At 45.9% G+C, this 19,943-nt stretch overlaps 1 protein-coding gene across 1 annotated transcript in view; it reads left to right on the top strand.

Moving 5' to 3' along the window:
- Positions 1 to 19,943, top strand: part of LOC141182817 (uncharacterized) — an 81,006-nt gene that overhangs the window by 57,465 nt on the left and 3,598 nt on the right. Inside the window, exons 3-7 of the mRNA XM_073660937.1 lie at positions 10,135 to 10,284; positions 10,410 to 10,589; positions 10,678 to 10,801; positions 10,885 to 10,982; positions 18,964 to 19,054. Of these exons, the coding sequence (XP_073517038.1) occupies positions 10,135 to 10,284; positions 10,410 to 10,589; positions 10,678 to 10,801; positions 10,885 to 10,982; positions 18,964 to 19,054 (643 nt within the window). The remainder of the gene's footprint in view (positions 1 to 10,134; positions 10,285 to 10,409; positions 10,590 to 10,677; positions 10,802 to 10,884; positions 10,983 to 18,963; positions 19,055 to 19,943) is intronic.

Consider the following 19,943-nt stretch of genomic DNA (forward strand, 5'->3'; position numbering starts at 1 on the left):
TTAAACACCATTACTAGTTTGACCCTATTGTGTACTGGAAAACAGGGAAAAAAATTCCAAGTGAGGTGAAATTGCAAAAAAAATGCAATTCCACAGTTGTTTTTTCTTTTTTTTCTTTCCACATTCACTGAATGCTAAAACTGACCTGCCATTCTTATTCTCCAGGTCATTATGAGTTCATAGACACTAGTGTTGAGCGAGCACTAAAATGCTCGGGTGCTTGAAGCTCGGGCCGAGCTCACCGTGATACTCGGGTACTCGACCCGAGCAACGAGCCCAATGTTAGTCTATGGGAGACCCGAGCATTTTTTGCGGCGGCACCCCCGGCAGTCTGTAGAAAGCCTAAAAAGTGACCAAAACGATAGTGACCGTGCTCAAAAGACAGGGGGGCAGCAAGGGGATCGTCCCTGGAAGCATTTCTGACCCCCAGGTCACTGCTGTCAATAACGTGGTCAGAGGTATTAAGCCACTTTTACGGGCTCACAATAAAACGTTCAAAAACTAAACTCAAACGGTTTTCCTGTGAAATATGTTAAGGAATTTCCTTTCCAGGGTAAAGACTTGTGTATAAGGTAAAATAAATAACCAAAGACAAAAATACTCCTCCACACCTTGGGCTATGTTCACAAGTAGCATTTTTCATGCGTTTTTGCACTTTTGCATTGCTTTCAACCGTGACAAATGCATTCACCGGGAAATGTCATTTTAACATTTTACAACCTTATCTGGCCATGTGCTGTGTGACACATGCATACAGTGCTGAAAAGACATGGGAACAGCATGGAGAAGACCCCTGGAAGCATCTCTGACACCCATGTCACTGCCTAAAAGTGTGCCCATCAGAAGTCATCCTTGCCGCATCAGAAGATGCAGACTTGCAACTATCCCCGTGCAAGTCCTTGTCCCAGGGCAGTGTTCAGTTGTACCTCCCACATTCCTTGCAATGCAAGCACAAATATGCAGCCAACCACCCACCCACTCGCATGCTGCAATACCATACTGCTAGCTTGCTTGCACTTGAAATTGGGCCTTTTAGGCATGTGGAGACAGACACCGGCCACCATGTCATGGCTGCGTCAGCGGCCCTTTTATCCATACTCAGTCCCCAGCCGCCTGGCGGCCGGGTGTCCACACTCAGGCCCCAGCCGCCCCGCGGCCGGGTGTCCACACACGGTCCCCAGCCGCCCCTATTTGTCCCGGTGCGCCTTATACACAAAAGCGCATACCAAAACATTACCTGTGCCCTCCCCAGTGCATTTAGTGGGAAGGACAGCCTAACCACAAACAAGTGGACAAGTGAATGTGGCCAGGGATGGTCCATCTCACTGACCATAAACGGTCCCCAGCCGCCCCTATTTCTCCTGTTACCGACCCACACACTTTTCTTAGACTGGCCTGCTTTAGGGCCGCATTGGACGAGCCCACCAGAGAACCCGACTCCTCCTGTGGGCCCTTGCTTCTCCATCAGAGGAGTTGAGAGTGCCAAGGTGAGGAGCATGATGATGATAGAAGTTAGCATCTGCTTTGTTTTCTTGGAATGCAAGCGCATGTATGTAGCAGCGGCTAGGCCTGAGGTGGTCAGCGTTTTGGCGCATATCTTACCTCCTCCGAGGATTGCTGGATGTTTTCCTGCTACTATCCCAGTTCTATGACTCCCGTTAAAACAAAGCTTCAGGTGATAAATGATGGATGAGGTGGTGGCAAAGGAGAAAGAGCAGGACGAACAGGGACCATTCACATCAATATCAGGCCAGTCAACCACACATGTCTTGTAGGATATGTTTCTGTAACAAACTGAGCTGTTCGGCTACACAGTTATAGGGCATACAGTGAGTGCAATGCCCATTGCCTACCAAAAATTTCGAGGCACTCCAATGCCCCTTTGAAGTGACATGGAGGTCAGAGGGCCTTAACTAAACCGTTTTTGCCATTTATAGCAACTGGGTCTCCTGTACACTGTTGGCCTAAGCAGTGCATGGAAGGCTTTCCAAAAATTATGAGGAACTGCAATGCCCCTTGAAACACGTGGATTACAGCATGCTAAAAACCTTCTACCCATTATTGGGGAGTGGGTCTCCCTTAGTTTTCGCCTTTGCATTGAAAAGCAAAAGCTGACTAAAATTAGGAGGAAATGCAATGCACGTTGGAAGAGTCGTGGAGGTTAGAGGTAATTAAAAACAACATTTCAATGCCCCTTGGAAGAGCTGTGGAGTTCAGAGTGGTTTAACAAGACGCTTTTAATGCCCCTTTGAAGAGACGTGGAGGTCACAGTAGCTTAACAAGATGGTTTTAATGCCCCTTGGAAAAGTGGTGGAGGTTACAGTGGAATAAAAAGACAATATCAATGCCCCTTGGAAGAGTGGTGGAGGTCGCAGTGGAATAAAAACACAATATCAATGCCCCGTGGAAGAGACGTGGAGGTCACAGTAGCTTAACAAGACGGTTTTAATGCCCCTTGGAAAAGTGGTGGAGGTCGCAGTGGAATAAAAAGACAATATCAATGCCCCTTGGAAGAGTGGTGGAGGTCGCAGTGGAATAAAAAGACAATATCAATGCCCCGTGGAAGAGACGTGGAGGTCACAGTAGCTTAACAAGACGGTTTTAATGCCCCATGGAAGAGTGGTGGAGGTCACAGTAGCTTAACAAGACGGTTTTAATGCCCCTTGGAAAAGTGGTGGAGGTCACAGTAGCTTAAAAAGACGGTTTTAATGCCCCATGGAAGAGTGGTGGAGGTCACAGTAGCTTAACAAGACGGTTTTAATGCCCCTTGGAAGAGTGGTGAAGGTCGCAGTGGAATATAAACACAATATGAATGCCCCTTGGAAGAGTGGTGGAGGTCACAGTAGCTTAACAAGACTGTTTTAATGCCCCATGGAAGAGTGGTGGAGGTCGCAGTAGCTTAACAAGACGGTTTTAATGCCCCTTACAAGAGCCATACAGTACAGCATCTTAAAAATATTATTCCCATTATTGGGGAGTGGGTCTTCCATAGTATTTGCTTATGCCTTCCAAACAAAAGCTGCCAAAAATTAGGACGGAGGAACTCGCAATGCTGGCAACACGGACCACTGTCACCCTGGTGGTATAGTGGTGGTGGAGGCTGAGGATAAGGAGAAGAGCAAAAAACAGCTGAAATGAGGAAGCGTATACCCATGTGTGGGTGTGAAGTGGTGCATGAGAATACACCTCCCGAAATAACACCGTGGATTTGACTTTATGTTACTCTGCTGTCATTTGGTGGTGATGAGAAGTCTGGCCCAATCCAGCCCTTGTTCATTTTGATAAGGGTCAGCTTGTCAGTATTGTTAGTTGACAGGCGAGTACGCTTATCAGTTATAATTCCCCCAGCTGCACTAAAAACACGCTCCGATAACACGCTAGTGGCAGGGCAGGCCAGGACCTCCAAGGCGTACAGATCAAGTTCATTCCAAGTGTCCAGCTTGGATACCCAATAATTAAAAGGCACAGAGGAATCACGGAGGACGCTGGTACGGTCGGCAAGGTACTCCCTCACCATCTTTTGAAACTTTCCACTCCTTGTGAGAGTACCCCGCGCCTCAGGGTCTGTCCGAAGGGAGGGTCTGAGAAAACTGTCCCAGAATGTTGACAGTGTTCCCCTGCCTCTGCTGGATTGGAGTTGCTTCTCTCTCGCATGTACGCCTTGGTTGGGCAACGAACTGTGACCTCTGCCGCTAGCGTGTTCAGATGGGAATTTTTTTAACAGTTCTGCAGCAAGGGCCTTCTGGTACTGCCCCATTTTTGTAGACCTCTCCTCAGGAATAAGAGAGTAAAAGTTCTCCTTGTTCTCCTTGTAGCGGGGGTCTAAAAGTGTCGCCAACCAGTAATGACTGTCACCCAACATTTTGACAACGCGAGGGTCACAGTTAAGGCAGCGTAACATAAAGTCAGCCATGCTTGCCAGACTGGTAACGGGCAAGACTTCCGTGACCTCACCAAGTTGACGACTGACCATGCTCTCCTCCTCCTCCTCCCCCTGTCCTCAGGCCACCCACGCTGAACCGACGGTATGACAGTTGTACAGGTACTACCATCTACAGCGCATGATACCAGCTCCTGTTCTTCCTCCTCCTCCTCTCCCTCATTGTCCCCCAATGCACATTGGGATGAGATGAGGCTGGGCTGTGTGTAATCGCCCGCTACAGCTTCTTGATCCATCTCATCATACTCTGGCTGCAATGCCTCCTCTTTAATTCTCTGCAGAGAGCGTTGCAAAAGACAGACAAGTGGGATGCTGACGCTAATGATGGCGTCATCGCCACTCACCATCTTGGTGGACTCCTCAAAGTTTGTCAGGATGGTACATATATAAAAGGGGAAGAGCGAGAACTCAAAAAATTGATGATCCATCACAATTGTATATAAAGGTATAAATTTTATTAGAACATCACAATTGGGGTGAATAAACAAAGGCTGGTCGCCGAAACGCGCGTCGGGGTTGGTGCGCACGTGACAGTCTATTCTGAGGTAATTCCTGCTGTATATGGTGATATCCACCTGCCCACAGGCTGATTATTGTAATGTGATATATGTGATAGACATGATTTATATTAAGTACTGTAATGTGATATATGTTTCATAGCATTAGTGTGCAGGGCAATGTGAACAGATGCCTACCATGTTAGGAATACCTACTACACTATGAATATTGGTAATCTGATTATTGTACATCTCATGACAATCATAGTTGTATGAAATTTCTGTCTCCACTGTGTGCATCATTTTAATCCACAGTGTGACTTTGTATGTGTTTATTCACCCCAATTGTGATGTTCTAATAAAATTTATACCTTTTATATACAATTGTGATGGATCACCAATTTTTTGAGTTCTCGCTCTTCCCCTTTTATGCATGTCATTGTTTGGTCCGAGGTGGGTGATACAATACAATGGAATATAACATATATAATAAGTGTATTACATATTTACTGCCCAAATCTGTCAGATTTCTCTTTCTAGGATGATACATATGTCAGACATCCAGGTCCACTCCTGAGGTCTTATGTGTGGAGTCTGACCTGAATATCGACGGCCTTGTTGCAGCTGGTACTCCACAACTGCTCTCTTCTGCTCACAAATCCTTTGCAACATGTGGAGGGTAGAGTTCCAACGTGTGGGGACATCACACACCAGTCGGTGTGCCGGAAGCTGCTAACGCTGCTGCAATACAGCAAGGGCGGCGGAAGTTTTAGCTGACTTGCGAAAATGAGCTGACAGGCGGCGTACTTTGACGAGCAGATCTGGCAACTCTGGGTACGATTTAAGAAACCGTGGAACCACGAGGTTAAGCACATGAGCCAGGCATGGTACGTGTGTGATCTCGCCTCACCTCAGAGCCGCCACCAGGTTACTGCCATTGTCACACACGACCATGCCTGGATGTAGGTTCAGCGGTCTCGGCCACAGATCTGCCTGCTCTTTCACAGCTGTCCACAACTCACAAGCAGTTTGAGGTTTCTCACCTAAGCTTATGAGTTTCAGCACAGCCTGTTGCCGCTTGGCGGAGGCAGTACTGCAGTGCTTCCAGCTTGTAACTGATGTGGTGATATCTGAGATGGAGGCTGAACATGAGGAGGAGGAGGATGATGAAGCGCAGGAGCTGTACACTGTGGGGGCAACTCTGACTGACATAGGGCCCGCAATCCTCGGTGTGGGGAGGATGTGTTCCGTCCCAAGATCCGACTGGGTCCCGGCTTCCACTATGTTTACCCAGTATGCCATCAGGGAGATGTACCGTCCCTGGCCACAAGCATTTGTCCACGTGTCCGTTTTCAGGTGGACTCTCCCAGTAACTGCGTTGTTCAGGGCACGGCAGATGTTTTGGGACACGTGCTTGTGTATTGCGGGGATGGCACACCGGGCAATATAGTGTCGGCTGGGGACCGAGTACCGAGGGACGGCCACCGCCATAAGGTTGCGGAAGGATTCCGTCTCCACCAGCTTAACAGGCAGCATTTCCAACGCAAGCAGTCGTGAAATGTGCAAATTTAGGACTGTGGCCTGTGGGGCGTTGGCTGCGAATTTCCGCTTTCGTTCAAAGGTCTGGGATATGGACAATTGAACGCTGCGGTGGGACGTGGATGTTGATGCTGTTTCTTGAGAAACTGCCATAACAAGTGAAGACTGAGAGTAGGGGGCATCTTTGCATGCAGTATGGACAGGGGATTGCCTTGCACACACAACAGGGGGTTCTATTGCACGCACAACAGTGGAAGAAGCAGTGGTGACACCCGCTGACACTGGTCGTGGACCCTGGGGTTCACCCCACAAAGTCGGGTGCTTTGCTGCCATGTGCCTGATCATGCTGGTGGTGGTCAGAGGGGTAGTTTTGTCACCCCTGCTGATGCTGGCCTGGCAGGTGGTACAAATGGCTTTTTTGGGGTTATCAGCAGAGTCTTTAAAAAAATTCCAGACTCTGGAAGACCTACAGGTTGTACTGGCAACGTCCTTTATGTTGGTGTTATGGGGAACTGTTGCTTGCCTTCTGTATGCGGCCACCACACTGCTTCTTCCTGCCTGTTGGGGTACTCTGCCTCCCTCACCCTGTGTGCTGCTGGCCTCGCTCTGCATGTCCTCCTGCCACGTTGGGTCAGTTACTAGATCATCCACCACCTCCTCCTCTTCCACTTGCGCACCACGATCCTCCTCCTCACTTCCTGGCAATTGTCTCGTCATCGTCCACCTCTTGTGACAAATTGCCAGCGTCGACTTCCTGTGGCCGTGGCTGTTCAAATATTTGGGCATCGCTAAATGGGATCTCCCATTCCACAACTTCAAGCGGAGCAGGCAAGGGGCACAAATCTGGAAATGGACCAGTGAACAGCTCTTCAGAGTGTCCCAGTGTGGGATCAGTTGCTGTCTGACGACACTCGGCATGGTGGGAGGAAGGAGCATCAGGGTGAGGAGGAGTATGCGGTCGAGACTCACGGCGACTAACATTTGACCGTGTGGAAGACCGACCTTAGCTGGTGGTGGCCAGGTAACTGGAAGTATTATCTGCTATCCAATTAATAACCTGTTCACACTGATCAGGTCGCAATACTGGTGTTGTTCTGTGTTTCCCTAGTAATTCGGTCAAGAACTGGGAGTGAGAAGATGTGGCTGTTGGTTGTGGCACATTTTCACCTATCAATGGAAAAAGGGTAATAAAAAGTAGATTACAACCGTGGAAGAGGAAAACCACAGTTCTATTTCTCTGGCCTACACCCGACTCTTTTAAACAATCTGAACAATCAGGGAGGAACCGTTACTGTTTTTCTTAACGGAAAAAATACCAAAAGCTGGATAATAGAGATTTTTTACCATGGAACGGCAAAACAACAGTTATAATTTACTGGTGTATACCAGACCTTTTTAAATATATATACTTGCGGCTGAACAGTGTGCGACACACTCAAACGTTTTTTTTTTTATGTAAAAATGGCCCAAAAGTGGATAATACAGAGGTTTGAACTGTGGAACTGCAAAACCACACTTCTGTTTCTCTGGCCTACACCAGACTCTTTTAAACAGATATATTTGTGTCTGAACTGTCACAGACACACTTTTTTTTTTTGGGGGGGGACACCAAAAGGTTAATAAGACGGGTATTTGTACAGTGTGAAGGAGGGAAAAAAAAGAGGATTTAGATGAGAAAAAAGGATTTTTCCTGGCCCCCCGAGACCTGGAGCTAAGTCCAGAAATTTCAGCAACAGGAGCACACAGGACTGTAATGCAGCTGGTATAACCACTCCGTCTCCTATACAGCCTGCCTGCCTGATATCTGAGATGGATATTAGTCCTGAGAAGGACTGTTTGTTTGATCTGGCAGCCTTTAGAGACCCTACACTAACTATTTTGCAGTATAAATCTCTCCCTAGCTCAGCAGCACTTTCCCTACACTAGCTAATTCCGGGCGTCTGTGTCCAAGATGGCAGCGCCCGGTTTTAAATACTCGAGGTGACGTTGTGCGGCCAGCCAATCACTGTAATGCCCACAAACAACATGGCTGCGGCATTACAGTGACTGGCTGGCAATCCCTGCATGTTCATTGGCTCTGTAAAGAGCGCCAAACATGCTGGGCGGAGACCCGAGCTCCCGCCCGAGTAACCCGGAAATGCTCGGTGCTCGCCGAACATCCCGAGTAGTGTGATGCTTGGGCGAGTACCGAGCAGTGTCGAGCATGTTCGCTCAACACTAGTAGACACCAAACATGTATAGGTTCTTTTTTATTTAAGTAGTGAAATTCCAAATTCCAAAAAAAAAAGGCGCAATTTTCCGAGACCCGTAGCGTCTCCATTTTTCGGGATCTGGGGCCGGGCGAGGGCTTATTTTTTGCCTGACGTTTTTATTGATACCATTTTGGGGTAGATCCGATGTTTTGATCGCCCATAATTGCATTTTATTGCAATGTTGCGGCGACCAAAAAAGCGTAATTCTGGCTTTTGGAATTTTTTTCTTGTTAAGCCGTTTACCGATCGGATTAATTATTTTTTTATATTGATAGATCGGGCGATTCTGAACGCGGCGATACCAAATATGTGTGTGTGGGGTTTATTTTTTATTATTTTATTTTGAATGGGGCAAAAGGGGGGTGATTTAAACTTTTTATATTTTTAAAAACATTTTTTTACACTTCTTGCTTGCTTCTATAGTCTCTATAGGAGACTAGAAGCAGCAACTGTCTGATTGTCTCTGCTACATAGAGGCGATGAGCAGATCACCTCTATGTAGCAGAAATGCTCCTGTGCTATTAGCGCCGACCACTAGGTGGCACTTATGGCAATCTTTTCATGACAACCACTGGTGTCTGCTGCAGACCCTGGGTTGCCATGCCCACCCATCAGTGACCCGCGATTACATGACGGGGTCACCAATGGGCTTGGTAAGTGACACACTTCCGGCGCGGCCCTTTTAAATGCCGCTGTCTGAGATTGACAGCGGCATTTAACTGGTTAACAGCCGCGGGTGGATCGCGATTCCACCCGAGGCTGTTGCGGGCACATGTCAGCTGTAAGAATCAGCTGAAATGTGCCCGGTTCAGTGCGGGCTCAACGCCGAAGCCCGTGCTGAACTGGGGGTGATGGCCTGGGGCGTACTCATATACCCCAGGCCAGTAAGGGGTTAAACGAGGGGTACTAACAATTTTGACCACATGTGTAGCTCTATATTCATCCATACCACACAGTGTAGCATTAACTAGCCTGAGCTATTACTTGGATACCTATAGCACGTATACAGTAGAAATAAAAGATTTCATTAACATGTCAGTTAAATTTCTTCTGGATCATAATTATTTCTGCTTTGACAATCAAATTTTTTTTTTTTTCTTACAAAGGAGGGGAGTAAGTATGGGCAGCAAATTTTCACCGTCATTGGATTAATGTCCAAATGGGAGGAGCAACACATTTACCTTGAGAGCAATATTTACAGCCCAAAAAATCATATGGTACGGTCGATTTATCGACGAACTCCTCCTGATATGGGGAGGCACACAGGAGGAGGCGTTGAAATTTGCACAAAATCTCAACAGCAATGATTTCAATTTGATATTCACACTTTGTTTTGAAACCCCATAAAACACTGTACATGGAAATTTTGGTATCAAATAACTCCTGTCTTTGTGGTCTTACAAACAAGCTTTTATAAATGCCTCAAACTTCGAAGTGTGAATCAGACCTGAGATCTAACGTGATAGAAGATGACAGTCCGGTGAAGACGGGAAACATATAGACGGCCGGTTGTGATGTAGTCAGTGACAGACTCTGGCCAAATATGTATCTAGAGCCGTAGTGGAAGATGAAGATTTTGTCTTAATCATAAAGTAGTTATTTCTCATATCACGTGTAATCAATATCTCCTGCAGTATTGCTAATGCCGATTCCAGTGTTGGTAAATGAGATTAGAATTAGCAATAAGGAAGATGAGTCTATGGGAAAGGTATTCACTTGCAGATTCTGAGGAAGAAACTACTTGTTGTCTGTGGCCTAAAATATATAGGCTTTATTAGTAGATGTAAAGAAGAAAACTAGATACTGTAAAACATAAATCTCCTCAAATGTTTCCCTTATTATCTCCAGTAATTGTATTATTACACAGGGTTTTTGTGCCGTTACATCTGCTCAACTTCACATTCAGGTCTCTACAATATCGGATCCTCTCAGTGAATATCTTCTATATAAGAGAATTTTCCAGAATTACGCATCAAAGATGAATATGGACACAGACAAGATGGCTGAGAAAATAATGCACCTCACCCTAGAGATCCTCTTCTGGGTTACTGGAGAGGTGAGAGATTCTGATGACGTCACATTACATCATTCTTATGTATGGAAATAACAGACAGAACTGGAGAGGTGAGGACTCTGGAAATATTCGTAGTGAGATTTATGAATGTGTCTCTCCATAATCAGGATTACACAGTAGTGAAGAAGACCTCTAGTGAACGCTGTCAGGACCCTGTGTCTGAGGGATGGAGAAGACCCCTGAGCCCAATCACGGAGCATCCACCTCACCACCTGATACATGAGGACATCAATGACCAGAAGATCCTAGAACTCACCTACAAGATGATTGAGCTGCTTACTGGAGAGGTGGCACTGCTAGGAATGAGGAATGCTGGGACATTTTATAGTAAAGCTATGAAGGGATTGGAGGGATAACTATCATTGTATGTGTCAGGTTCCTATAAGATGTCAGGATGTCGCTGTCTATTTCTCCATGGAGGAGTGGGAGTATTTAGAAGGACACAAAGATCTGTACAAGGACGTCAAGATGGAGGTTCCCCAGCCCCTCACATCACCGGGTAATAGACAGGACTGAATACACACAGCCTTTAATTGTCTATATGTAAAGAATGAATTCAGTCCCTGTATGTGCTTCCTCTAGATCTATCCAGTAAGAGGACAACACCAGAGAGATGTCCACATCCTCTTCTTCCACAGGACTGTAAACAAGAAGATCTCAATGTTCCTCAGGATCATCAGGTAGATGGAGAGAAGGTGTCATGAGATCTCTCCTGTGATGTGTATACGGCTGTGAAGGTCTTGTGTTCGGTCTTGTTTTATCCACCAGAGTTGTATGGTTTGTACTTGTATAATGAGAATGGTGGAGATGGCTGGATTAGAGCTGATCATTAGTGATGAGTGAGTGTATTCGCTATACGCACGGATAGTACAGTGTTCAGGTTACTTGTTATATTGCGAGCATTTGTGTTCGCCTCGCTATATTCGAATGTCCTGCTCTGCAGTTTTGGCGCCTCCTTTGCAGCCACTAAACATTCTGGGCTTCATAACCATTCACAGTAATGCTTCAGACATCTTGGTTGTGGCATTACTGTGATTGGCTGGCCACCCAGCTTCATAGGGTCTATTCAAGCCCTGTCGTCGCCATTTTGTGCACATTGCATCTGGAGCCTGCATTCTATAAGCATGCGGAGAGATTGCTGAGCTGCTAGGGAGAGTGTTTAGGCCTCTTGATAAAACAAAAGCCCTTTTAAGGGCTACCTGCAGTGTATGCTAGTTCTGTGTTTAAAGGAGCCGCTCACTAGCTCCATAATACCTTCAAAAAAATAGCTCTTTTCAGAGCTGAAGACACACAACAAAGTCAGAGTACAAGGAGGGAGAGATTGTGTATTAGGTAGGGAGTGTATTAAGTAGCGTTCTACCAGTGTCCATATTAAAACAGCTCCTGTCAGAGGCAAAGCAATATTTTGCCAGCACACACAGAAGTAGCATTTTGTGCTGCCTTTTTTTTTTTTTTTTTTTTTAGCACCAGTCTGTCTTCCCTGCTGTTTTAGGGGTCAGAGCCTACCTTCTGTCCATATTAGTCCACTAAAAAAAGTGTTTTGTGCCCTACACAAAGCAGTAGTCCAAACATTTCCTACTGCCTGCAACAAAGCACGCACCAGGCCATTTGAACCACTATTTTGGCTGTGACAGCTAGCTTGACTTGTGCCATCAACATCTGAAAATCTGTCAACAAAACCCAAAATGCCAAAAAAGTCTGTTGTTAAGGGATGTGTCAATGGTGCGTGAGAAGGCACTCAGTCTGTGTCAGGTCAGAAGCAGCTTGATGCATCCACTATGTTCCTGGAAAAATTTCCCAGTCTGGAACGTAAACGTGTGTGGAAGCCACAAGAGTGAGAGCAGATTCTGAAAAGAGAGCAGATAGCAGAAAAGGCCTCTAAGCATTTGTCAGGCAACAACAAATCTTCCACGACCACACAGTCTACTGTGGATACACAGAAGACTGGCCCATCCAATCCTGAAGCTGGTTCTCCTTCCTCCAACCATTATCAGTCACAGGAGACATATGACCCCAAGCTTGGCCACTCCGAGGATCTGTTTGGTATGTATCCTTTGGTTGGCTCTGGACTATCACTGTGCAGCATTGAAGAGGGACAAGAGGAGGTGGCGTGCATTGATGCTTATGTATTTGAGGACCTATGGCCAGAAGAAAGACACTTGGCGGAACATTATTTTTTGTCTCCAGAGGTGGAGGCTGATGATGATGAGACACAGTTGCTATCAGGTCAGCCTACAATGTCAACTGGGAAGGAGGATGAGATGGAAGACGAGGTAGTCGATGATGAGTCCACTGATCCGACCTGGACCATTGGCATGCGTAGCCATGACAGCAACACAGAGGAAGATGGATATGTAGCACCAACACAGGCACCAAGGGGTCATGGTTTGCCCAGAGTGAGAACTGGGTCAACTGTTCCCAAGAGCACCCCCGCTGTCCGCCAAGTCAGGGTAAGGGGGTGTTCAGCTGCTGTGTGGAATTTTTTTTTCTGAAAGTCCTTCAGAGAAAAACATTGTAGGCTGTAGCATCTGCCATACCAAGTTGAGCAGAGGCCAGGGCAAAGGCAACCTACATTCTCACAAGGCTCAAGTTCGATGCTTGCAAACCTATTCAGGAGACATAAATACAAAACAAAAGACATCAGCCCACCACCTGGATATAGGAGTACTACCGGACTAAGGCACCCTGAAGGAAAAGCCCCTCCAGAGACGGGCCGCCCTCTGGGAAGCCAGTCTTTCATACTCCAGAGAACGTACCTTCACCAGGTCACCTAGGATGTTCCTACAAACTTCATCTGCACTTAGGATTTTACTCTGCGTCAAAACTAAAACTCGTGCTTTCCACGTGGAATACTTGACCACTACACTTATTATGAATAAAGTGGTTCGGTACCTTCTCCCATGGTCTCCGAACGCTCCATAGGCCCACCCGGCATAGGACAGAGTAGCCAGCCGTGACCAACCAATGGATCTCCTGCCCTGTTGTACACCTCTGTATTAAAGCGACAATGAAGCAGGAAGTGCTCCATGCTTTCCAGCATGTTAGCACAAGCCTCACAGGGGGCAATTCCTCGGAGCTCCTGTACTTCAAATTGCCCCTTACACACAGCTTACCTTGGAAGCAGCACCAAGTCAAGTCCCAGTACTTCTTGGGGATCCTGCTAGAATTTAACAAACTCAACCCAACCTCCAGATCCCGACTTGGGCAGTTCTTGAGGACCAATGGACTCTGAAAATGAGAAAGCAAGACCCTCCTATCAAGGAGTTTCCTCGGGAGGGACCTCACTCCCCATATTCCCAGACCCCACCGGTGGATCATTTTGAGAACCAGGATAACATAAGCCGGGAGATGCCCATGCAGTGTGCGAGGATCTTTCAATCTTCCCCCTGAAGATTGATGGCTAAAACCATCCCTTGCAGGATAATACCCATGGAGGAGCCCTCTCCTTCCAGAGGTTTGCCACGTTAACTTTCAAGAAGGTGTTCACTAGGAACACCACGGGGTTCACCATATCCAACCACCCTAGTCTCCTTGTGCGGTAAGTGACCTCCCGCTTGACTAGGTTCAGTCTATTCCCCCATAACATCTGGAAGAACAGACTGTAGACCCGTGTCCAGAGAGGCTTTGGCAAGACACAGACGCTGCCCAGGTAGATTAGCAAGGGGAGCAGGAAAGCTTTGCACAGGTCAACCCTTTCCCTCAGGCTCAAAGACCAACCCTTCCATTGGTCCACTCTTTGGGCGACATCTTTGATTCTGGCCTCCCAGTTTTTCATGAGGTAATCACCCTTGCCGAATTCAGTGCCCAGGACTTTGGCGTGTTCTTGGGGTTCGGGGAGGGTGGCCAGAAGATCAAACATGGGATCTCCGCCTCCCAGCCAGAGACTTTCACACTTATCCTGGTTGACCTTGGACCCGGATGCCTCAGAGTAGCGCTCCACTTCTGACATCACCACCATTGCCTCCTCTTGCGAAGAAACAAATACGGTGATATCGTCCGCATAGGCCACTACCCTCAAGATAGCCTCCGGCGCCGCCCTGCCCATCCGCACCCCTGCCAACGATCCACAATCGATCCTTCTGAGGAAGGGATCAATTGCAAAGGCGTGAAGCAAAGGGCTAAGAGGACAGCACTGACGGACACCAGATCCTACCCTGAAAGGTTGTCCAATCCACCCATTTGTTTCAATTGACATTTCTCGTGTTGGAGCCATGATTCATGTCAGTCCACTTGGTGCAACAGCTCTCCAAGGTGTGATCACTCCTTTTTAGATGCAGACTAACGAGCAGATCTAATTTGATGCAGGTGTTAGTTTTGGAAATTAACATTTACAGGGTGATTCCATAATTTTTTCCTCAGAATTGAGTGACTCCATAATTTTTTCCCTCTGCTTGGTCTGAAAAAAATTACCCTTACTGAGTACCACATTTTTAATCTTGATTTCTTTTAGTGTTCCTTAAAAGCCTAAAGTTGCCATTTGAAATGAATTTAGTTTTGTGCCATGTCTATGATCTGCTTTTTTTCAACATTAAACAACTGAATGAACATCCTCCGAGCCCGGTGATTCCATAATTTTTGCCAGGGGTTGTACAATGGAATCGTTTAAGAGGGCCTTTGTGGATCAGTTGCTGAAAATATCACCTTCAGATAATGATGGTGGCATAGGTACCAGCTCTTTTCAACACCAAGGGATAATGGGGAGATACACGAACCCAAGCTCCAACGGAGGTGGGGGGAAAATGTGCCCAAATTGGCCAATTTTAAATAAACCAGCAAAACTGCAAGGGCTGTCTGTGCCTATAAAAATGCCAAGGAGGGATAAGTTGCAGAACATGGTCAAGGATTACTTTTAAGTGACCATACGTGTGTCCTTTCTGACGCTTCAGTTCCCTTTAATTATTGGGTGTCTAAGCTGAACACTTGGCCCGACCTCTCTTTATATGCCTTGGAGGTGCTGGCCTTCCCGGCTGCTAGTGTGGTGTCTGAGCGTGTTTTCAGTTCCGCTGGGGAAATCATCACTGATAGGCGCACACGCCTCTCCATGGAAAATGCAGACAGACTTACTCTGATTAAATTCAACAAGGACTGGATATCTCCACAGTTTGTAATCCCTCCAGATGACAGCAAGCCAACCTAAATTCACCAAACATGCAGATTCATGCTACTGCTGTTAACCTCACCCCCTTCTCATAAAAACCAGATTCCTTCCTTTGTCAACCATGACTCAGCCCATAGGGCTAATTTTTACAAACTATGCACATTGTGCAGTGGACAAACCAGGACAGTATTCCTACTCCAGCCTAACTACTATTTGTGATTGGAGACCCTTGGGATGGTGGCTTCCTGCGTCAACCATGATTCAGCCCATTGGGCTAATTTTTACAAACCCTATGCACATTGTACAGTGGTCCTACCAAACTAATATTTGTCATTGGAAGTTTGAGGCCCTAGTCACAGGTTGTGCCGCATTGTGACTGAGATAGGGAATACATATTCAATAGAAATGTACTGTCAGTCACCCCATTTGGCAAAAAACATGCCTGGCTTGTGCCACATTGTGACTGAGATAGAGGATACATATTCAATAGAAATTTACACTGACTGTTGATGACCGACTGATGGCCCTCTGAAAATTTGAATTGAGGGCCATAACTACTACAGTACTCCATTGTAGATAATGTTTGACAAGGGATGCCCTTGTCAAGGAATGTCCCTGCACTTATGACACAGCCCCCAGGAGTAATTTTTGGAAGTACGATGCACATTCTGCACTGGACCAAGTAGTACAATATCAAGAAGTCTTCTCCTCCTATATAATCTGGGGAATATTAACAATCAAAAATAACTGAGCCATTTGGAGAAGCTTCACCAATCCATCCTCGAGGGAAGCACCATATATCCTTTGTCCATTGACTTGCACAAATCATATACAGTGCCTACAAGTAGTATTCAACCCCCTGCAGATTTAGCTGGTTTGATAAGATGCAAATAAGTTAGAGCCTTCAAACTGCAAACGAGAGTAGGTTTTATGAACAGAAGCATAAATCTTACAAACCAAAAAGTTATGTTGCTCAGTTGAATTTTATTAAATTTTAAACATAAAAGTGTGGGTCAATTATTATACAACCCCTATGTTTAATATTTTGTGGAATAACCCTTGTTTGCAATTACAGCTAATAATCGTCTTTTATAAGACCTGATCAGGCCGGCACAGGTCTGTGGAGTTATCTTGGCCCACTCCTCCATGCAGATCTTCTCCAAGTTATCTAGGTTCTTTGGGTGTCTCATGTGGACTTTATTCTTGAGCTCCTTCCACAAGTTTTCAATTGGGTTAAGGTCAGGAGACTGACTAGGCCACTCCAACACCTTGACTTTTTCCCTATTGAACCAGGCCTTGGTTTTCTTGGCTGTGTGCTTTGGGTCGTTGTCTTGTTGGAAGATGAAATTACGACCCATCTTAAGATCCTTGATGGAGGAGCGGAGGTTCTTGGCCAAAATCTCCAGGTAGGCCGTGCTATCCATCTTCCCATGGATGCGGACCAGATGGCCATGCCCCTTGGCAGAGAAACAGCCCCACAGCATGATGCTGCCACCACCATGCTTGACTGTAGGGATGGTATTCTTGGGGTCGTATGCAGTGCCATCCAGTCTCCAAACGTCACGTGTGTGGTTGGCACCAAAGATCTCGATCTTGGTCTCATCAGACCATAGAACCTTGAACCAGTCTGTCTCAGAGTCCTCCAAGTGATCATGAGCAAACTGTAGACGAGCCTTGACATGACGCTTTGAAAGTAAAGGTACCTTACGGGCTCGTCTGGAACGGAGACCATTGCGGTGGAGTACGTTACTTATGATATTGACTATCCCCACTGCCATGTGATCTTCCCGGAGCTCCTTCCTTGTTGTCCTTGGGTTAGCCTTGACTCTTCGGACAAGCCTGGCCTCGGCACGGGAGGACACTTTCAAAGGCTGTCCTGGCCGTGGACGGCTAACAGTAGTTCCATAAGCCTTCCACTTACGGATGATGCTCCCAACAGTGGAGACAGGTAGGCCCAACTCCTTGGAAAGGGTTTTGTACCCCTTGCCAGCCTTGTGACCCTCCACGATCTTGTCTCTGATGGCCTTGGAATGCTCCTTTGTCTTACCCATGTTGACCATGTCTGAGTGCTGTTCACAAGTTTGGGGAGGGTCTTAAATAGTCAGGAAAGGCTGGCAAAAGAGATCTTTAATCCACACATGTGAAGCTCATTATTCTTGGTGCCTGAACTACTTCTTAATACTTTAGGGGGACCAAACAGAATTCTTGTGGTTTGAGGGGTTGAATAATAAATGACACTCTGAATTAACTTTTTACGTTTAAAAAAAAAAAAAAAAAAAATTTGCTGCAGTGCATTTCCCACTTCCAGGCTGATCTACAGTACAAATGTCACAATGCCAAGTTAATTCCGCATGTGTCAACCAGCTAAATCTGCAGGGGGTTGAATACTACTTGTAGGCACTGTATTTGAGCTCGTCATCCAGTTAACTAGTGCAGCTTTATTTTTCCGGTTCACTAAGTTCAGCCATACCTGAAGATCGCAGGCTGCACTCACTGCTACCTACTAGTACTCCATTTCTCTTGGATATTTTCTCTGTAGTCTCTGCCCCTAAATGAGTTAAATAATACAGTGAGGGCCCTACAATATGAGTAAGTGATGGCACTCTCAGATGTACACGAGGGACCTCCAAAATCTTTAGAGTAGGGCACTTCAAAATGTATGTTACAGGGCCACACGAGGGCTCTCACAAAACTCAGCTTTCCTGCCTACTGCAGGGCCTCTGAACATTTGAATTTAGGGCCGCAGTATCACATGGTGGTGGTGGTGGAAGAGGAGGAGGAGGGTCAAGCCCAACGCTACAATGGGCACATTGTAAACTGCTATTGAATATGTATTCCACTATCTGAGTGTCAATGATGGAGGGACCGCCCAAATGTCTAAGTAACAGCTGTCCCTCCAAGTCGCATGTTACAGAGCCACCTGAGGCCTCTCAAGTAAAAGATCTACATACCTACTAGTACTTTCTAGCTGTGCTTGTAAAGTGCTGGGGAATAGCGAACTGAAAAATGATTTATGTCCGAGGGACCTACAAAATGTATAACGCAGGGCCCTCCCAATTGTGAAAGGCGAAAAAAAGCCACAACATTATGTGTGAACAAAGGCTAAAAGGATATTTTTTAGGTTTCTCTAGTTTATATAGCCTTATATACAAGTGATTGTGCAGGAAAAACTGTTTCATAATCTTTTTGGCCTGTTAAATGCAATTTAGGTTAGGTTTGGTAGTTGTTCTTATGTGTCTGTAAAGTGGCGTAATACTGCGACAAACTTATTCCCAGAAACCATATGTGAGTCAGAAATGCAGGCATATTCTCCAGGCTCTTCCCATTCTGTTTCATCACTTTCCTATCCATTCCTGCCTTTTCCTCAGGCCCCCAGACCTCTTTGTAGGGTCCAGCATTTCCCATTGACTTACATTGTACTCGCTATTTGGAATGAATACGCGATTATTGCAAAGTACTCATTATGAGTATAGCGATTACGGATATTACGGTACTCGCTCATCACTACTGATCATATATGTGACTTTTCTATCTGTCTGTGACTTGTACAATATTTGTTTCAGGGTGAAGATCTGAACCATATTAAAACTACAAAGACATATGTGAGGGGTGATGAGCGGTGTAAAGAGGAGATTCCTACAGATAACCGTCCAGGTGAGTAGTAACCACTAAATGCAGAGAAGTCACAGATTCTTCTCAGTCACCGGCTGTGGCTGCTTTATCGGTGGTATAGTCCGGCTGTATCACAATCGTGTGATCACCATTTTGCCTCTAGACCAAAACATTGTCCTCCACCAAAAACAGTTCAAATGACTTTGGGCATTGAAATCCCTTTTCTATAGAACTTACAACCTGGAAGATCCACCTACCAACTGAAATTAGAAGATCCTGACTGTTACCTGCCCAGATCTGTAAACTACCAATGCAAATGACAGCATATGTAGAAAGTGCTGACAAGTTAGAAAATCACTTGAAGAAAAATATTATGATGGGCCTGTGAGAGAAAGTGGAGGGTAATGACGCTGTTGGCTTCTTAGAACCCTGATATCTTATTAGATGAATCTACCTTCTCTCCCTTCTGTGCTGCTGAATGTGCTCATATGGTCCCTACAAGACCAGGTCCAGTCTTTATGACCAAACCTCGCTTTTATGATAGGCAACATTAAACGTGCAGTGAGGGCCAAGTGTGAATTTCTGTATAATAACAACGGAGTTTCCCTTTACCCTGACTTTTCAATTTATTTTTAAACCAAATAACTTCAAATAGATAAAGTATACAAAAACGTCACAACTTTGCCATGATATATCTCTAAGCTGTGAGTGGCTGATGGCTGTAAAAAATGTATTCATGCTTGCAGGAGATATGTTGGCATGACTCGAGCCCTGGTTTCATGGATTCACTCCACGTCATAAATTATATTATCGATCCTAAAGAATTTACATACAATTTATCCTGAAATGGGGAGCATTACTACTTTCTCTACTCTTCTGGTCAGGACTCATAGTAGCTCCAACGGTCTACCATAAATAAGTGCAACTCTGA

This window comes from Phyllobates terribilis, unplaced genomic scaffold (assembly GCF_046119375.1).
Source record: "Phyllobates terribilis strain yellow unplaced genomic scaffold, ASM4611937v1 Scaffold_36__1_contigs__length_13169755, whole genome shotgun sequence".
NCBI lineage: Eukaryota > Metazoa > Chordata > Amphibia > Anura > Dendrobatidae > Phyllobates > Phyllobates terribilis.